This window comes from Mycteria americana, chromosome 7 (genome assembly GCF_035582795.1).
Source record: "Mycteria americana isolate JAX WOST 10 ecotype Jacksonville Zoo and Gardens chromosome 7, USCA_MyAme_1.0, whole genome shotgun sequence".
NCBI classification, from domain to species: domain Eukaryota; kingdom Metazoa; phylum Chordata; class Aves; order Ciconiiformes; family Ciconiidae; genus Mycteria; species Mycteria americana.
Window position 1 is genome coordinate 62284919 of NC_134371.1, and position 17722 is coordinate 62302640.

General features: G+C 40.4%; 1 protein-coding gene across 2 annotated transcripts in view; it reads left to right on the forward strand.

Moving 5' to 3' along the window:
• The window catches only part of ELAVL4 (ELAV like RNA binding protein 4), a 63798-nt gene extending 46678 nt beyond the window's left edge, over positions 1 to 17120 (forward strand). The window contains exons 4-7 of one of the 2 annotated variants that reach the window (XM_075509280.1): positions 10171 to 10324; positions 10707 to 10932; positions 12342 to 12380; positions 16772 to 17120. In XM_075509280.1, the coding sequence (XP_075365395.1) occupies positions 10171 to 10324; positions 10707 to 10932; positions 12342 to 12380; positions 16772 to 17120 (768 nt within the window). The remainder of the gene's footprint in view (positions 1 to 10170; positions 10325 to 10706; positions 10933 to 12341; positions 12381 to 16771) is intronic. The other variant, XM_075509281.1, reaches the window with a different exon arrangement.
• The last annotated feature ends 602 nt before the right edge of the window (positions 17121 to 17722 follow it).

The following is a 17722-nucleotide window of genomic DNA, read 5'->3' on the forward strand; positions in this document are numbered from 1 at the left end:
ATTTTTTTCATTTCCAATCCTTAGTTTGATTTATTCTTTTAAAAGCTGGAGGTATTAGAGATCCCACTGAAGCCTCTTGTTTCATTGTTGTCATAGTCCATTAGTTATTCGACCTTCTTTCCTCTCTCAAAGAAAAGCAAGTTTCTACACTGTTACTTTTTTTTTGGCTGCATGGCTGATAAAGCTTTTTTGAAACAGCTTATGGAAGATTTCCATATCCCGAATTCTGACAAATAATACAGCTTAAGGAATGTGAATCAAAAAATTGAAGGGGAACAAACAGCAGATCTGATTCAAATTATCTGAAACTGCTTTGATCATATTTGAATGCTGGCTTTTGATTTGTACCATTTTCTTAATTTTTCTTGTGTACTTAATTTGTATTTCAAAGCCAACAATGTTAAAGAATATAAAAATAGAATTTTTACTTTTGAAAATATTGGTACAAATAATGTCAGTGATTTCATATCTTGCAAAAAAGATACTGTATGGCCAATACTTTAGTTGTACTTACCCTTTCTCACTAAAGGTTTTAGTTTGGACAAAGTGGTATTCCCTAAAGCAAAAATATGTTGGAATCCTGTGCCTTTCTGAGGATTGTTTCAAGCAAGTTTTTCCCTAGGCTGTTTGGTGAAGAGCAGAAATCCTGAGCTGAGGGTTATGAAAGTGGCGGAGTAGCTGCATGGATTACATAGAGAAAGCTACTTCCAAACCTCCCTTAGACCAACCAGGTTCCGTTTCATAGATACGTATGTGGGCCATATATCAAAATGCTCACAGCATGGTTTTGTAGAGTTAAATAGAAAAACTTACAGGAATATGTAAGGCAAAGCAACGAAATCTACCGTCTTATCTACTGCTGCAGGTGGAAATACATGCTTGGACTCAGCAGTTTCTGCTTACAGTGAAAAGTTGAGCAGTAAGTTGCTCTCCAAATTGCTTTTAAAGGCACATTATCAGGAAAAATATAATATTTTGCAAGTACTAACCTGTCTCCTAAATACTTTATTAAAAATTGGTAGAACTTGAAAAATCCAGATCAGTTTTTAATGCAGCACTTCTATATTTTGAACATAATATTCAGTGTTAGCAAGGGTGCTCCATTTCTTGTCCAAAGTACCTATGTTGCTTTGCCTCTTTTTTTATTTTGTGAGCCAGAGCAATGCTATTGTATTCATAATATTCCAAGGTTACAGGAAACATAAGCTACAAAAAGGCCTCCAAAAACTCCAACCCACCCCAGTTGTTATATTTCTCACATGCAAAATCAAACCATTATGCCTTCCTTTTTATCATGTATAGTAAGTTTTTTGTTTTCCAGGAACTTCCTGTGCTAAAACATCTTTGCAGGATGTTTTTCTCTAATTTTTTTTCAATTCTGTATAAATTTTACGAATACAAGTGGTTTATTAGGTTTGGGTTTTTCATGCTCATTAATAGCTAGTGGACTTTTATAGAATATGTGACATTTTCTTGGGCTCTTGAAAGCTGCTAAAACTTAAGCAAAGAGATTGACCTAACGTACATGCACAGGAGCTGCATAATTTCTTCAGTGATTGGGAAGATGTGTAGGCTTTTTTGTTTTAAATCAAATGGTTTTTAAGTAAGTGTTTATGCAGTTGCCTAAAACCAACCCAAGGGAGCCTTCTTTTCAAATAGCCAAGCTCTGGACACGTGAACATCTAATTGGCAGTTTCTAACCCAATTTTTAATTGCAGAATTGCATGTGATTATTATTGGGAAAAGTAGGGACATGAACCTTACCCCCTTGGTTTTTTGTATTTTTAATTATGTTTTGCTCTTAGAAACCTTAATAAATTAGGTCTGCTTCCCTGGTATTGTGTGATGGGGATGGAGGTTTCGCAGTGTTCACGCTAGCTGAATGGTGAATCCTGTGTTGTTACCGCTCCCGGCAGCGCCTGTGTTGCCAGAGATGTCCCTTGTTTCGAAATGGTTGCAAAGTGGTGAGAAATCGTACTCGGCACCGCTGAAGTCTCCTAGCTTGCCTGTTGCCCCCACATGCCCCTTTCCAGCATCTCACTGTGATTCATTACAAGGTTGAAGTATTTTAATTTGTGGAATTACTATATTTAATTGTCAGAGCCAATTACTTTAGTCTAGCTAGATGCCCTTTACAGTCATTAAAAATGCACTTTTGGTGCATTAAAAAAGCCTGTCTCAAAAGAACATATAGAAAGAGATTTGGTGGCATATAGTTTTGTCAGCTAAAAAATATTTGATAATATACAAGACTAACATTGAGCTGGAAGAGTACTGAGCATTACTTTGTTCTGTTTTCTTCATGGGCGTGGTTGGTTTTCATGCCCCAGAATGAATCTCTAATGTCCTGTTGATGGATAAGCTGAACCTTGGCCTCTGCCCATGTACCCTGGGTAGCTGCAGCCCTGCAGGTAGCATTTCTTTGGCTACCTTTTGTTTGGAAGCTGTTTTGATAGAAAGTTGAAATGAATAATCTGTGAAAGCCCTTTTACAGGAGCAAATTACTTCTGCTTGCCAAGGTCACCTTGGTCCTGCTGGCTGTGTCCATCTCCCTGCTCAAACAGTCGCGGTCTCTGCTGTCCCTTGCACCTAGACTGAACATGAGCTGGCTCTGCGGGGTCATATTTGCACTCATTTTTTGACCCTACAAGGCTTAATGCCTGTTTAAAAAAACAGAGATTTTCTGCATGTGTCCCCAAATCCTGTCCTTTTCACTTCTGTAGCGTTTTTGTGGCAGCTTAATGTTCTCTCCTGATGCTTTTGCAAAACAGCCGTGCAGTCACAGGAGGAACTGGTTTTATAGCAGGATCAGCAAAACAGCCAGGCACAGTCTGCTCTCAGATGTGCGGACTAAAATAACTGAAGAAATGTTCTTTTTATTATTTCATTGTTACAATAAATAATCCCTTTTCACTGTAGCAGCTAAAATATTTATGTGCATTTTATTTAAGTTAATGATGCCCTTTCAAGTCAAAGTCGAGAGGTGACTATTTACAGAATATCTGTTTGGGGAAAGCATTGAAGGAAGTGTTCTGTGTTTGGTAATAGGTTATACGTGTTATGTTTCTCCCCAGCTGATCATAGTGCATATTTTATTTACACCATTTTGTATCATCATCATCTTGTGAGGGAGAAGGGCTTCACTTTATTTTTACAGCTAAAGCTTGACATAATTCTACAAAACGGCTTAGAATGAGGGAAGATACAGCATGTGTTGAAATAAATATATATTCCAGAAATTGAATCTATTTTTAGAAATTAAATTTGCCCATCCATAAGAGCATATGAAAGGTCACTGCTGCTGTTGAAGATTGCCTGGCAATTCAGTTGCATCAAATTCAGAAAGAAAATAAGATGTGTGATGCATGTGGTACAGATTGTTTAAACTGTGCTGCTTTGCCCTGGAAAAAAAAGGACAGTGTCTGAAAGGATGCGAAGGAAGCATTTTACAATTTACACGGGGATTCGGGTGACCTCGCTTCATGTTGGGGGATGCTGGAACAAGGGCAGAACAGAGTTTTGAAAGGAAGCTTGAAATCTAAAAAGAGCCGATGACCCCCTGAAGCGTGGTCTTGTGTCCCCCTCTCTTTCTTGTTCTCTGTTGCCTGAGAAATAGGGTTGGTTGTTTCTTCCCTCGCAGGAGCAGGTAGCATGCTGTGACACTGCTGGAGCAAAGGGAGAAGTCTCCAGTGAGGGAGAAGGAATCTGGGTTCTCTGAGCCCTTGATGCCTTCCAGTTTTTAAATCCATCAAATCTATCAGACGATAAAATACCAAACAGATAGGAGCGTTCCTCTGTGGTCAGAGGCTTTCTCGAATTATTTTAATTTTCAGTTAAATGAATAAATAACGTGGAATATAGCTACTGCTATTTTGACGCTTCCTATTGTTAGTTCAAAATGTTTATTTCTGCTTTACTCTCCTGTTTTGATTGATAGGACTTGGATGATCCCAGCTTTAAAATACAGTGAATAGGGCTGTGGGAGAAAGTACTGCTGTGTTTTCTGGAAATACAGTAGTAACATTACTGCTCAAGGATCTTGCTATTTATCTTGGTTTCTCTGGCGTTTTTCAAAATGCCAGACATTTCTACAAAGTTCAGGCTCTAAATCTGTCCATGTTAATTCCTGTAATTGTCTGCAAAACTACAAACCATCCTGTCACTGTAGGGTAACCAAATAACAGCAGCCTCAGACTTCTCCATCCTACAACAAAGTCATTTGTCAAAAAGATTGCCTTCGAGTCATGCTCAGTGGGTGAAGGAGGCGCGGGAAGCACAAGGCAGGGGAGGAGGAAGGCTGTGGCACCGAGCCACGGGGAAGAGAGCTGCATCCTCTGCACCCTGTCCCAAACCACTTGGGAGGTATGGGAGGGAGTTAAACCCAACAGTTTGTGTTGCAGCCAGAAAGTGCTGGCTTGCTGATGGTTACAGTAGCAGAGCTCTAGTGTTGGGTGCCCTTGGTGCAATACTCTGCCGAAAACCCTTCATTTTCCACTTGTATTCTCCCGTAGCCTCCCCGGGGGCTACCTGCCACTGAGCTGGCCGGCCACCACCTGCAGCTGCTTCTCCCAGTGAAGAAATGGGATGTTGTGCAAGGCTGGGTGGTAAGGAGGAGGGTGTATGGAGAGATCTGGGGGTACTCTGATTTGTGGGGGAGCTGGGGAAAATGAAATATAGAGAGGAAGGCACAGAGAGGGCTTTGGTGTTTTGTGAGGGAGGGGAGATGGAGGCTCTGGGGGGGTGGAAGATACTGGGAAGCTCTGAGCATGTTGGACTGTGGTGCAGGAGGGTTTGCATTTTTAAGCTTCCCCTGTATGCAGTTGCATTGGGCTCCCCGTGTGTACAGGGACGCAGCGTGTGCTGTGCCTGCCTGCTCTGCCAGCTCACCAGCTGCCTTCAGGCACACTCAGCTGCGTTTCCCCCGAGCTCCAGTAAAGCTTTGTAGAGGGTAGAGGTGTAAAAGAGCATGCACTCCTTTCCTTCCCTGCAAATTCAGATTACAGGCACTTGCAGACTGCAGATTTGGGATGTAGTTGTTCTATAGTTCCTTTTAAGATTAAGGTTAATCGCTTGTTCTGTTTTGTGGTAGCTCAGAGTTAGTCATAAGAGGGGTCATCTGCTGTGACTGCTGCACCCCGGGACAAAGCCTTGGACAAGAAACTTTAACGATGCCACAGACCTGGAAAGCCTCAACTGAGTTTACTTTGGTTTTGCTCTCTAGGACCCTCTGTCTGTGTAACCTTTTGGACTTTGTAGTGCTTATTAAAAAAAAATCATCCTCCACCCTTTGTGCCCATAGTGATGCTGTAGCTCGAAGGACCTTTCAGTGCTACGTTTGAAAGTTCAGATTTGGCTCTGCTTCTCTCAGCAGGCACCAGAGAGTCTTTACCTGTTAGTTTTGTGCATCTTCTCTTAATCGAGATTTCCCCTTTAACTGCTTCAGTTTTGCTAAGGAATCCTTTTCGTTCCACAGAGCTGGAGCAATTATTTCTCGTAGCCCTGCTCTTGATACAGCCAGAGTGCTTCTAGGTTATTATCTATGGATGTCTTTCCTGAAATGATGGGATAGACCACTGTATCTTACCTGCAATCACAATTAATCCCAGTAAAATGGCATTGAATTGCTCAACAGTAAAGTGCATCGTCACTCCCTTCCATCCCCCAGCCGAGGGCTTGGAGAAGAGAAAGGACAAAGCAGTGGAAGTGGTGGATGTGAAAATATTGCAGATCTTGGTCTTCAGCCTCTGGACCAGAGGGTTTTTGTGTGTGATTGTTCTGACAAAGCATGTAGCTTTTACAGGAGGGTTTCTTAGGTCTGTGGTTTTGCACAAAATTACGGCATGGACGAGGGCCTGGAAGTGGCTGTGGGGAAATAATCTCTTCTAGCTGTAGCCCATCCTCTGGTGGTAAGCAGATTTTACTTCTGGTTTTGTATGTGCATGAAACAAGTGAGATTGTGCTTATTTACACATGTGTAGCTCTGAGCAGTTGCATTAAAGCACTTTTGCAGTGCGTACCAGTGAAATAAGAGGCAGCGAGTGAAGGAAGGGTTGTCCCCATTTTACACATTTGGACCTCAGGTGGAAAAAAAAGTGAAGTGACTCACCCCAAAAGTCATGCAAGAAATCCTATGTCTCAGTGTGTCATGCAAAGAGACAAAGCAAAGTCTGTCAGAATTAAGGTCACCAAGAAGTTTAGTATTTTTGAATGTTACACAAACATTTTTTTGAAAGCTGCCCAGGGAGTCACTTAACACCGACTGCGCCTTACCTGCTCGTGGCTGGAGAAGCGTCCCAGGGATGGCAGGTACCATCGGTGGGGTGGTTTGGTGGCCTGTGGATGCCTGTGCTGCCATGCAGCACTCTCTGATTAACGGCTCTTGACTAGTCTCACATTCCCCAGGTGAGTAACACTAGATGCAGAGCAAGACATACATCTCCTTGGAGAAGTTTTGGTTTTGACAGACACGAGCTGCTAGGTTGCTTGTCGGCAGATGTTTTGACCGGGGCAGGGTGGCTCTGCTGGCAGAGCACATCCTTTCAGGGAAGGACTGTGCCATTCCTCTTCAGAATAGATGGGAGTTGAGAGATTATTCTGACTTGCTCCACAAAAAAAATAAATTTTGGGAGGAGGCTTCTAGAAATGGACTTAATGTTTGACAAGTCTAGGATTAGCATATGAGCTGAAGGCATCTCACGATGAGCGGCAGTGAAGTGGTTAAGTGTCAGTGTTTAAATGGTTGCTGTTACGTGTCCAGCGCCTCGCCTCTGTAAGACAAATGGGATGCGTTCATGCCTCCGGGTGCCTTTGCTGTGGGCTCTGACGTGGAAAGACCAGACCGCTTCAATTTATGTTCTGAAGAGTCTTGAGGTTAGAAATTTTTCACAAAGTTTTCTATGTGGGGAAAACGGTTAGGAAATCAATAGGGAAGATAGTTACTTTAACTTGGACGTATTTTCTGTGCTCCTGAACAAAAATGTGCATTACCATGGAAGATAGGAAATGCTGGACCTTATGACTCTGCAGTAGTGTTTGGAGACAGTGGTGCAGACTCTTATGGGATGGCTGTTTATACTGAAGAGAAGCCCTTACACAGGCTAATGTTCAATGTCAGATGAGAAATATCCTAGCAAATGTTTTTCACAGTTAGTATATATATTTATAGAAACTAACATCGGAGGCCAGCAAGCCATAAAATGAATTGTACAATATTTTATCTTCCTTGCAAATTTGACAACTCCTAAATGATCTTACGCAGTGAAATATAACACCATTGTTCGACCTCCAACCGTCATACAAATGGACAAACATTTTAATGCTGAGAAATGCCTGGGTCAAACAGTAGCTTGGCATACTTGAGTTCATTTATTTGAATTTCTTGTGGTGGCTAGGATTTCCATATTCTTTTCTGTTTCAACGCACTATTTCATTATAGGGCGCTAACACTGCCGTGAGCAAAAAAAATCCTTCTTAAGTGTGAATATAAAGAATTAATGCAGCATCCTCACCCAGTGCTTTGCAGTTTTCAGTGATAAAATGGGAGCTGGTCTTGGCTCCCATTTTAACTTTCACAGCACAAGGAGTTTCTGGTCTGGTGGAGGGTCAGGGTGGGTGTTTTCTTCCTTTGACAGCTAATACATGGGAAGACATCCCGTCCTTAGTACTAACTGAATAATAGCTTGAAAGCAGGATGGCGTGGTCTAACCGATCGATTTGTCATTGCCTGACCTGAGAGGGAAGATGAAAAAGATTCAAAAGCAGATAAATAATTGACATTACTAGCCTTGAGTCCATTCAGCTTGCAACCTTTTCTCCTTGATACTGAAGACAGCTGAGTTGCTTTTGGCAGCTTCTTTCTTTGGCCCAGGCTCCCCTGCAACCTTAATGTTTGATTGCAGGAGGAAATAAAAATCAGACCTGAGTAGCGGTAGGTGTTTACATGTGCTGTGAGTAGATGGGTTTGTGAGTGTGTGCAGCCTCTCCTTTCACTGCGTGTCTGCATGGCCCACAAGAGCAGAGCATTTTCTGTATGTGCAAGTATATATATATATAAAATGTCAGGCACTTGGTGCTCTGGGAAGTAGTGGGTTTTGCATATCCCAATACTTTTCATCTTCCCTGTAATGTGGCATTTGGTTAATGAATGTGCCAGAGTGAGAAAACCCAAAGGAAACCCCTGGCTGTTCTCCCAGGAACTTTATTAATTTTACAGCTCTCAGTTTTGAGGAATAGGTAAGGTCTCTAGCCCCACTCCAGAGAGGCTCTTAAGTGTTTTTTAAACTGTTATTCCTAAAGTAGGTTAAACTGTAGGTGTCTGAACCCTTACAGTACCCTCGCAAGGTAAGGCATTTGCAGAGTGCGGAGAGAGAGTCTGCTTTTCCGAATGCCCTGGCACGGGGTATAAATGAGAAGCCAACCCATACGAGACCACCAAACCACGCATGGTCAAAACCAGTGATTTTTCGGCATGATATCTGTAGGTGAAAGCACAGTGTAGTTATCCCTGGTTTCCCCAAGCACCTGGCTTGATCTTCGTTACGTAAAAGCCAAGTGGTGCCGTGTGTGTTCTGGTCCTGGAGTGTCAGAGGGGTGTTTGCAGCTGGTGATTAAGTGACTTAAATGCTGCACCTCATCAGGAGCTCATGGGCTGTGAGGTCCTAAATCGCTGAGGCACAAAATAGTTTCCACCCCAATGTACTTCCCCCTTTCAGCACTGATCTCGGCACCTGAAGGTTTCTCTGCTCGTTACGTCTGCTTGTGCCTTTGTGCTGTGCCTGAGCTTGCCTCAGTTGATGCAAATGTCTTATCTAACCTCTTCTTCACATTTCTTTCCCTAAATTTTTCCACCTCCTCTCCCTAGCCTTCTCTGTAAATGTTAGATTTAAAAGGTTATGTACAAACATGTAAGTTATAAAGAAGTTGCCAAAAACCTTAAAATCTAGAATCTTTAGAGTTTGTCTGCTATTATGCAGAGAAGATTGTGGAAGCAAATATTAGTCATTCACATCATTTTCTGTGTTGAGTCAACATCTATTTTTAGGTGTGGAGCACATAAAGACAACTCTTTGACACATAAAACACAAAGACATCTATTTGACATCACTTGTGTTTGGGCTAAGGCTCGGGAAGAGGGGAGGACAGTTGCTGAAAGCATTGTATTCATGATGGGACCCCCATTTCCTTCCAAGACACATTTTAAGACATACTGTAGGAATGTGCCGATCTGTTTATATTTAAATAAATTGAGATGAAGTGCAGAATTTTCAGGTTTGGATCCAATGCTATTTCAGATGTGCTGCAAAGTAATTCTTCATGATCCATGCTGAAAAGTTGCCATTAGGCTTTATCCGGGAAGTATTTTTATTATGTTAAATGTGTGTATTCTAAATGTATATATTATTTTTAAAGTGCAGAAGGCTTTTTATGCACATATAATTACCAATATGATTCATAGGTAGAAGAGCAGTTAAGAGAGACTTGATTTAATAATTTCCCCTAACAGCATACATGCAGTGTCTCAGCTAGATTTTTTTGTTTGCTTGGTCATAATATTTTATGGTCTGGTTCTGGGCTTACAGCGCAAGGGAACTTCTCGTGATAAATTGGAGATATGACAACGCGTGTCAGTATACAGTTCCCCGAGCAGGTGTTCATTTAGTCTAATTTCACCAGTACTTTACTGTTCATCCAGAACAGATCTTGCCAGCTCAGGATGAAAACAACAAAGAGAGATAGCACAAAAGATCACTCTGCAAATAACCTGATCTGTTTCAGACACTTGGGCGGCGGGGGGGAATAAAACATATTGGAACTTCAGAGTGCTACGTATGTGCTAAGGTTATTACATGTTGGATACAGTAAATCATCCATACACCCACAACCCATAGGGGTAAATTTACAAAGCCGTGCGTAGGAAGTTGCACATTAATCTACCTCTGAACAATAGTTATTTTATGCCTGCACTTAAAGAACCCTTGCATTTGTTTTTAAGGTCTCTCTAGCTCTTCCTTTGTTCTTCCAGCCTTTCCTGGCTTTGTTGGTTTTGCGGAACAGGTAGCGTCTGAACTCGAGGGTTATTGCTTGTGAAAGAACAGAAAATAATCTGTCCGTTTAAAAGGCAAGGGGTGGCTCTAGCTTACTAATACACCTTTCCTTCTCTTCAATCCATAGGTGTCGTATGCCCGTCCAAGTTCAGCATCAATCAGAGATGCGAACTTGTATGTCAGCGGCCTTCCGAAAACGATGACCCAGAAAGAATTAGAGCAGTTATTCTCACAATATGGGCGCATCATCACCTCACGGATTCTGGTTGATCAAGTCACAGGTTAAAAGAAAACCTTTCTTGATATATGCATGTTTTTCTGGAAATGGCAAAATTGTAAATGCTTGCTGGCAGTTGAGTTTTAAGACAATACGACTTTTAGTGTAAAATGCTGGTTCTTTATAAGCGTAACTGTTTGGAGGCATAACTGCTGCCTCTTTAATGAGGGATCTCAAAATGCAGAATGTTTACTTAAAATTGCAATATTAAATATGGTAGGGGCTGATTTTTGGGGAACACAGCTGGGGAAGGGCATTTTTCTTTGTAGGACTTCCTTTAATTTGTAAGCTGTGTATTCTGTGAAGTCAAAACCAATGTTCAGTTTGTTTCATAGATGAGGCTAGTCCTACAAATATTCATCTGTTCACATGTTTTTACTTCCCAGGGGTTTCTCGAGGTGTGGGATTTATCCGTTTTGATAAGAGAATAGAGGCAGAAGAAGCCATAAAGGGACTAAATGGCCAGAAGCCTAGTGGTGCTACAGAACCAATTACTGTGAAGTTTGCCAATAACCCCAGCCAGAAAACAAGCCAGGCACTCCTTTCACAGCTGTATCAGTCTCCCAACAGACGCTATCCTGGACCACTTCACCACCAGGCTCAGAGATTCAGGTAATTACCTGGAAAAGAACTGAAGTTCCACCAGTGATGACAATGTGGGGCAGGTGCTGCGCAGGAAAATATGCTTTAGTTGCGTAGGCTGACCTGATTTTCTTTGTAAAATTAAATATTCTTTCCTGGAGAATGAGGAGGAAAATCTGCTGACAGCAGTAGTCATGTTGTATTTACTAAAACAGCTGAAGTACTGTACAATCAGATCTCATGAAGTCTCATAGAAAAAGGGAGGACAGAATAGAGTTACACTGATAATCAAATGAGCAGTGACTATCCTGTTCTTTCTCATTTTTTTGGTAATGCTTTTATTTTCTGCTATATTATTACAGTTTTGATGCAGCTTAGACTTTGATGTTAATGACAGTGGATTGGTAGCAGGAAAAAAGCTGAGTCTGTTCCAGTCAGCAGCAGTATCATTAAATTTATTAGCCTGAGATATCTGCTGTTAGTATAGAGAGACCTTGTAGTAGTCTTTGGTGTGATTCTTCAGATGCTTTTGGGGATGTCATATGCTTTGTGTTCTGAATATACTGTTTCCATCTGATACGTAAGCCAGCATTAGCAATACATGATGTTCTCATTACTTTTATATTTGATAATAATTCTCAGGCAACCTAACATTCAAATAAAAAGTGTGCCTTCAAAAAAAGAAAACTTGGACATATTCACATAACTGAGTTGCATACTGGCTTTAGAGAATTATTCAAAAGTAATCGTAGTTTTTCAGTGATGAAAAGTGCTAATGAATTAAAGATCATTTAAAAAAAAAGCCAGTTATCGGATACATTAAATTTACACTTGTTTTTGTATCTTTGGCACACAGCTGTGCCCATTGAGGTTATCACTGAAGCATTCCATGGATAGAAGGACTTTAGTGTGCTCCCAGGGAAAGCAGATGATTATATTCTGCAAAATTTGGTGGTCATTTAGATTTAAATATTGTGGAGGATTAATACTAAATATATGTAATATACTGGGGAGAGTGGATTATGTTAAAGCAGTTGGAATCAATAATTTTTCCAGTTCCAGTAATTTCAGACTGTAACAGTTTATTCCTAAGTTAACTGTAAATATAAGGTGAGCAGTTGAATTATTTGCAAAAATTTCATACTAGTATTGTCTAAAAAAGACAAATCAGAAGTGGATTTTTTTTAAAACCGAACCCTGGAAATGAAGGTTTTCTATAAGACTGTAGACAAGTTAAAAATGACTTTAAATGCTGTGGTGGAAATTTAAGCACAACCTCAGACTTAACAAAGCAGGCTGGGAGTTGTTAGGCTCCTTAGATGTGTGGGAAACTTGTTGAACATTTCTTCTTTGAAAATGGAACGCTATTAATAATAGTTCCATTGAGCGATCTTGCCATCTGTGAGACATTAACCCAAAGACCCTCCTTCTCTTTTCAGGCTGGACAATTTGCTTAATATGGCCTATGGCGTAAAGAGGTAATTAGAATTCCACAGATTGCCAGATGTCCGTGTTGGCACAGATTGGTGCTACAATTTATTTTTTTTAATTCACTAACTTTATTTTTTTTTAATTCCTTCTTTTCTTCCACCAGCATGTCAAATTCTTTTTAAGTTTGGACTTCAGTTGGTTTTGTTATTTTAAAGGCCACACATGCAAGTTCTGTGGGTTTTTTAAACCTTTTTTTATTTACAGGTGGGCTTTTCTCAAATGGTTTAGGTGCAACAGCTACAAGCATTCAAACTGCAGTTGTCCTGCTAAATGGCACTTTTTCCAGAATCAGAACTATTAACTTAAGTTTTTAACTAATCTCTGATCTGATAATGGAAAATTTAAGTCGAAAACAGAATTACACTGCCATTGTCTAAATCTCCCAGTTAAGACCTTCTTTCCACTACATCTGGCTTGACGAGTTTGACTTGAAAATATAGCTGTGTGCACCTTAATCAGCCCTAAGTTTCTTTTGTTACAGGTTTAATACTTTGAAATTTTCTCGGTGCTTGAGACTTGTTTTTTTGTTTAAAATAGCTCTGTGTTTGTGTGTATGTGCGTGCATGTGTGAAAGTTCAGCTGATTTGTAAACATTTATGCTGTTTCATGAGTGTGTTCAATGTTTGATCTGATAGCTAAAATGAGTTGATGTATTGTTAGTGTTTCTTCTAATGGCACACATCAACGCAAGCGAACCTTACAGCAAAATAAAGGTGTAGTCTTATTCCTGATCTTACCATAAGATGTCCAGCAATTCCCCACAATTAAGATGAGAAAATACTTCTTAATCTTCTGAAATGGTCTACTCGCCACATTTGAAAATTGTTTGAGCTTTTTTTAAAGCTCACCTTGTAAAATGGTATGGTAAGTATATCTTTACCCTAGCTAGTATTAGACAGTAACATGGGTTTTAACTACTGCCACAGTAGCTATCATACAAATCACAAATCTTAAGACTACTCACGAAAGTAATAGTCAAAACAGAGGCGGTGTATCTTCCCAGAAGCACTACTTCTGGTGTTCGTTAGTACCTTTGTTACATTCACAATATCCTTAGTGGTGATGGTGATGTGATGAGTCAGAACTTGCCACCTGATTTTATCACACACTGCTTCTCTTGTGTTCTCCCATCTCATTTGTTTCTTGATACATTGCCAAAAACATGGCAAAACTCTCAGCCTCAAGTATCTGTCAGGTACAAGTCAGTGTCAGAAGGATGGGTTTGTTCTGGGAGTTTCCCCCGAGTTTGCTGCTGCTTTCCCTGGAATTGGACCGGTGTGTGGTGCAGCACAAACAGAGCTTAGTCCAAACTAGTGAGGGTTTGAATTCTAATTGCCTATGACCTACAGAGGGAGAGTTACCTGTCTCTTTTGGGTTATCCATCTGCTTTCTTAGTATTCAGAGTCTGCAATGTTAGTCTTAAATCACAGCAGGATTTTTAAGCTGTTTTGTAGGTATCTTAAATTAGTTGTCTCCTCCCAGCAAACCTTGAAAACTGGTACTGGTATAGCAAATCCTGTATTTACAGGCATAGGGTCACACAAAATACTGTATTGACAAAAATTTCTGAAACATCCATAGTGTAGTGTTCCTGGGTTTGGGGGTCGGTTCATTCTTTCCCCATGTTAATTATGTGGTACTGATGGAAAACGAGATGTGCTGATGTGGAAAAGAGGTTTTATTGACACTAATTTCAGCTCACTTTCTAGTAGCAAAGCTACTTATGCAATAGGTTAGCTTGTATTTGTGTCAATACACTTGCACTAGTTTCTTGGCTTTACAGCAGCTCCTGTGCTCACAGTACATAAATAGTTGAAAGCGGCATAGCTCCTAAAGGTTTCCAGGGAAAAGCTGCTCTCCGGTGAACTGTATGAAACTTTAACCCTTTACATCAATGCAGCATTCCTTAAAAATGCAAAACTTTATACCGTACTGTGATGTATGCAGCTTTACATTGTACAGATTTTACAATAATGTCACTTGCAGGGTAGTATATACGTTAGTGTTGTACTTCATGCTTAAATTTTTAAACATTGCAGAAAAGGAGTGTTTGCTGGCTTACAAATGTTACTAGCACAGTTGGCACTTGTCAGCAATGGGCTTAAAGTCCCATCTTCCAAATTTCAAAAGAAGTTGAAGCTGTTGGCTTGTACAAGCTCTGTCCTGGCCGCCTTATTTATAATTCCATATACGGTGGAAGGAGCGGTAGAAATTGGCCTTGTCCAGCTGTCTTTGTTTGCAGCAGCTGGGGAAATACCATGCTGAACCATTATGATAATGTTACTAGTTTCAGTATGCAGGAGAGAAACTAAAAGATGTTGAGAGTAGGATTTGCAGAAGTGAAGTTCAATCAGAAAATTGCCACGTATGTTTAATAAACTGTCTGCAAACCTGTATGTATGTCCAAGGATCCAATACTGTGAGCACTTGTGAACTGCTCATTTATAGCGTGGCTACACCCCAGTGATGTTCCTCAGCTTAAGATGTATATTCTAAAGTGTCTTTTTTCCTTGAACGTACATATGAAGTACCATCAGGAGTCAACAGAATGGTGAGCAGCCATCAAGTGTGTAGTTTTTTTATGGTTATTTAATATACACTGCATAATATTGGCAGATTGCTAAACGTATGTGGAAATATTACAAGTGTAAAAGGAGATGTTTTGGAGAGCACAAGGGCTCACTCAGCAACACTGAGTCCCCCCCTCCACTCAAAAAATCCTGAGGAATTATTATTCAGTTCTGGTATTAAAACTCATATTGAAGGTACATGTGAAACTGGATTTTTATTAAGACGTTTCCTCTGTGCAGTTGTTATTTTAAAACGTATCCCAAAGTGTAGCTTCAGAAAGCATGTCATTTTTTTTTCAAACTGATGAAAGGAAAATTATGTTGATCCTGAGGGCTGATACTGCTTAACATCTTCATTAATAACCTGAGTCACGGGCTGCAATGCGCCCTCCTTGCATTAATGGGTGACACTAAATTGGTGAGGGAGCAGGGGCAGTCACTGTGCTGTTGGCCACGGCTGCCACTGGGGAGACCTTGACAAGCTGGAGGAACGTGGCGAAATTCAGGAAAGGCAAATGTAGAGTTTAGCCTGACTGCTGTCTTCAGCTACCTACAAGGGGCGTTAGAAAGAAGATGAAGCTGAGCTCTTCTCAGAGGTCAACTGCAAAAGGACAAGAGTCAACAGTAACAGGTTGCAGCAGGGGAAATTCAACGGAGTTTAGGAGAAAATCATGCACAGTGAGGGTGGTGGACCCCTGGAGCAGCCTCCCATCCTTGGAGACTTTCAAAACTTTCCTTTGCAAGGCCATGAGCAGCAGATCTCATTTGAGAAGTTAGCCTCACTTTGAGCAGGAGGTTGGTCAGATGACTTCCATAGATCCTGTCCAGCCTGTGTTATTTTGTGGCGGTTCTGTGTTCATAAACACACTACCTGGCTTTAGCTTCCCAGTTCAGATGTTTTAAGAAAATAGGTCCCAAAAGATGACGGGCGGGGGGGGATGGGACGGGTGGGGCGTTAGGGTGCTATATTAGATTTCTAGGAGCTTGTCTCTCTACGTTGACTATCCGGAGAACCTAAGAGCCTGTCATGGACATGAAGTCTCACAGTATGAAGGTATTAGTTGACATGCTCATTAATTATATTTATGCACTGTTTTACTTACTCTACAATTGCTGCATAAATCTTTTAATATGTGGCCAGTGTTAGTACTTCTTTATTAACTGGATTTTTTCCCGGTGTATGTCAATTAAGGACTAAGCTAGGAGGAGAATTAAAATCTACCGCTTACAGATGTCTCTCTAAATCTAATAGTATTTTTTGCTAAAGAGGCTACTGTTATAGCTGAATCCTGACAATGGCATTTCATATTAATCCCTTAAAATAAGTCTTGAAGTTTGGGGGTTTTTTCATTGCAAACTAGTAAAGAGTAAAGCATTAGATCTCCGTTGCCTTGAAACTACATTATTTTAGTGATGGGGTGTCGTGGTTTAGCCCCAGCCGGCAACTAAGCCGGCTGGGGCTAAACCACGACATGGGGATAAGTGGCAAATTCCTACAGGCCTCTTTAAATGAGCTCTTACCGATTGCAGCATGTGCGGGCCCTTTTTGACTTAGATTGTCCATAAGCATTTCTTCTATTAGATCTTTGTGTACATCTAAGTAGGGCTTATCCTTGAAGGGAGATGCATTTATGCCCAGATTTGGTCTGGTTTTTTAGTACAGCTCCCCTCCACTTAAGTAGGAGTTAGAGACCAAGGGTGGCTATGTAGTCATCTTCCAGGGATAGGATCAAGAACCTTCATTAACATTGGCTTACTTTAAAGTCTTGGTTCTATGTAGTTTGTGCCAAGAGATATATTTAGAATAGACCCCTCTTTTTACTTGGTAGGTTTTCTCCGATCACAATTGATGGTATGACGAGCCTTGTCGGAATGAATATCCCTGGTCACACTGGGACTGGATGGTGCATCTTCGTCTACAACTTGTCTCCTGACTCGGATGAGAGCGTGCTGTGGCAGTTGTTTGGTCCCTTTGGAGCAGTCAATAATGTCAAGGTGATCCGTGATTTCAACACCAACAAGTGCAAGGGATTTGGCTTTGTCACCATGACCAACTACGACGAAGCTGCCATGGCGATTGCCAGCCTTAATGGATACCGTTTAGGAGACAGAGTATTGCAAGTTTCCTTTAAAACCAATAAAACCCACAAATCCTGAATTTCATATCCTTACTTACTAAAATATATATATATAAATATATATACGAACAAAACAAAACAAAAAAAAAACTCTTCAAGGCTTATATTCAACCATGGACTTTATAAGCCAGTGTTGCCTAAGTATTAAAACATTGGATATCCTGTGAGGAACAGGAAAGGATTTTATAATGCTTAGAAAAAAAAAAAAAACCTTTGATGCATTGAATGTTCTTTCATAGCTGTCGTTGTTGAATATAATATACATAGATAACAATGTGCAGGGATTTTTACCCGGCCAGCTAGTTTTACTACCTTCCTTGAAGGTGGGTCTTTTTAAGATGACCATTCACTCATTTGAAAAAATAATAAAACAAAAACAATTTTTACAAACTAATGGGATTAAAAGCGAGAAAAAAGATTTTTGTTTTCTTTTCTTTTTTTCAAAACATTGATTGAATCAGATTGGTAAACCCCCCACATAAATTAAAGAGGAACAATAAAAATTGCAAAAAGAAGAACATAATTTTGCAACTTTTTTTATTTTTCCTTTTTTCTTTTGTATCATGTGAACTAAACAGTCTTCTGTTAGGGAATGGGGTAAAGGGGGATACCTGATGACAT